At 43.2% G+C, this 2,213-nt stretch overlaps 1 protein-coding gene across 1 annotated transcript in view; it reads right to left on the bottom strand.

The window, feature by feature from the left end:
- Positions 1–515: 515 nt before the first annotated feature.
- LOC110107602 overlaps positions 516–2,213 on the bottom strand; it is a 6,195-nt gene continuing 4,497 nt past the window's right edge. The window contains exons 2-4 of the mRNA XM_020837889.1: positions 1,329–1,652; positions 852–1,208; positions 516–787 (exon numbers count right to left, since the gene is read on the bottom strand). Of these exons, the coding sequence (XP_020693548.1) occupies positions 516–787; positions 852–1,208; positions 1,329–1,652 (953 nt within the window). The remainder of the gene's footprint in view (positions 788–851; positions 1,209–1,328; positions 1,653–2,213) is intronic.

Below are 2,213 nucleotides of genomic sequence, written 5' to 3'. Positions count from 1 at the left end.
AAGAGATCGGGAAAATCCACCAAGGATGTAAGATCTATCCGAGGTTGTATGTCAGAGTCCTGCTCGATGATGTTAACCTGTGTGGAAGAGATCGAGACCAAATCCCCCTGGGATCGATTATCTGGTGACTGAGCTACAATAACGATTGTGTGTTGCTCGAATCAAGGATATTGGAGTTCACAGCTTATGCGAATTTATTAATACAATTTTACTTAAAGAAGATAAAGAAACATAGTCTTACTGCATTAAACAAAGACATAGCTCCCTAAGATAACTTACTGATGAAGAAGCTACAAACACCACAAACAACATTGTTCAAAACTGAAGACATACAATACTGAAGGCACACAATACTAAAAACATACAACACTTAAAACGAATAGCACTATTGTGCTCTACTGATAGTACTTGCGGAGATTGTCAATATTTCAGGTCCGAGGGAGCATCTTTCCTTCAGCACCCTTCAATTTGAAAGTACCAGGCTTTACCATAGCTGCTACCAAGTATGAACCCTCCTAGAGGGGGGAGAATTTATTGCGTTGAGGACCTTTTCCTGCTGTCTCAATGCTGCGTAGAACAAGATCTTCAATCGATATACGTCGTGGTTTCATTCTTTTATTATAGTACCGGACAACTCTCTGGTAGTAGGCAGAAACCTTAAGCATCGCCTCGTCTCTTGCTTCCGGAAAGAGGTCTAGGTTGTGCCTGAGTTTTTTGTCGTTAGCATTTAAGTCAAAAGTTTGAACTCTATGACTTGGGACTCCAATGTCGACGGGAATGACAGCCTCTGTGCCAAAGTAGAGGTTATATGGTGTTTTTCCAGTTGGAGTCCTTGCTGTAGTACGATATACCCAAAAGGATATTTAGGAGCTCGTCAGCCCATTGCCCCCCAGCCTTATCCAGCCTTGTCTTCAATCCTCTCAGAATGGTTCGATTAGTGACCTCTGTCTGTCCATTAGTCTGAGGATGGGCCACAGCCGTGTGTACCAGTTGAATGTGGAGATCTTTACAAAATATGGTGAAGACCCTTCCGGTGAACTGTGTTCCGTTATCGGTGATAAGTTTTACTGGAATGCCAAAGCAATATATTATGTTCTTCCATATAAACTGTTTGACATTTGCTTCAGTGATCTTTGTCAGAGGTTCTGCTTCTACCCACTTTGTGAAATAGTCCACAGCCAAGATGATGAACTTCCGCTGTCCTGTGGCTATAGGAAAGGGTCCTATTATGTCAATCTCCCATTGGGTGAAAGGCTAGGGACTCTGTAATGTTGAGATCTCTATGACAGGTAGATGAGTGAAGTTGACATGTAACTAACAACTGTTACATTTTCGTACGAGCTCTAATGCGTCCTGCTTCATCGTTGGCCAGTAAAATCCCTGTCTCAAGACCTTTTGAGCTAGCGCCCTTCCGCCCAGATGTTCCCCACAAATGCCTGAATGTACTTCTCGGAGTGCATAGTTCGCCTCTGAAGGAGGAAGACATTTGAGGTATGGCCCTGTGAAAGATCTTTTGTATAACTCTCCATTAATAATGGTGAAGTTTGCTGCCTGCCTCCGAAGTTGTACCGCCACTGTTGGGTCTTCAGGAAGAACGCCATCTTGTAGGAAAGTGAGGATGGGGTCGATCCAAGAAGCTTCTTTTAATTCATCTATTGATTGAATTACCTATGGGACTTGAATGCTCGGAAAGTAGATTTCCTCAATATATTTTCTTCTGAAAACGTCTCCTGTCGTAGAAGTGGCTAGCTTGGAGAGAGAGTCTGCCCTTGCGTTCTGTTCCCGAAGGATATGGACGATCTGATACTTCGCTATTTGGGCCAACAAGATTTTAACTATCTAGCAATATTGGGCCAACAATGGATGGTGAGCATCAAAATCCCATTCTACCTGAGAGGCGACCAATTGGGAATCAGTGTGAACCACTAAGTCCTGTACTTCGCAACTGATTCAGCGACGTTGTTTGTTGCTGAGAATTTTAGTCTAAGCCCGTATTCGAGTGTAGCTTTCTATATGGAGATCAATTAGATTACAGCGCCAGCACCAGAACTCCCAGAAGCTCCGTCAACATATAATGTCCAGCAGGAGGAGGAAGGAGACACATCAAATGATTCATTGGAGGTGTGGTTAGTGCATTCGACCTTAAAATCAGCATGCACTTGTGACTTGATATCGGGTCTAGGTAGGAACTGTATATCAAATTCTCCAAGCTC

The sequence above is a fragment of the Dendrobium catenatum genome, unplaced genomic scaffold, assembly GCF_001605985.2.
Source record: "Dendrobium catenatum unplaced genomic scaffold, ASM160598v2 fragScaff_scaffold_737, whole genome shotgun sequence".
Lineage (NCBI taxonomy): Eukaryota > Viridiplantae > Streptophyta > Magnoliopsida > Asparagales > Orchidaceae > Dendrobium > Dendrobium catenatum.
The sequence above is the reverse complement of the archived record's forward strand: the minus strand, read 5'-3'. Positions and strand labels throughout refer to the sequence as shown.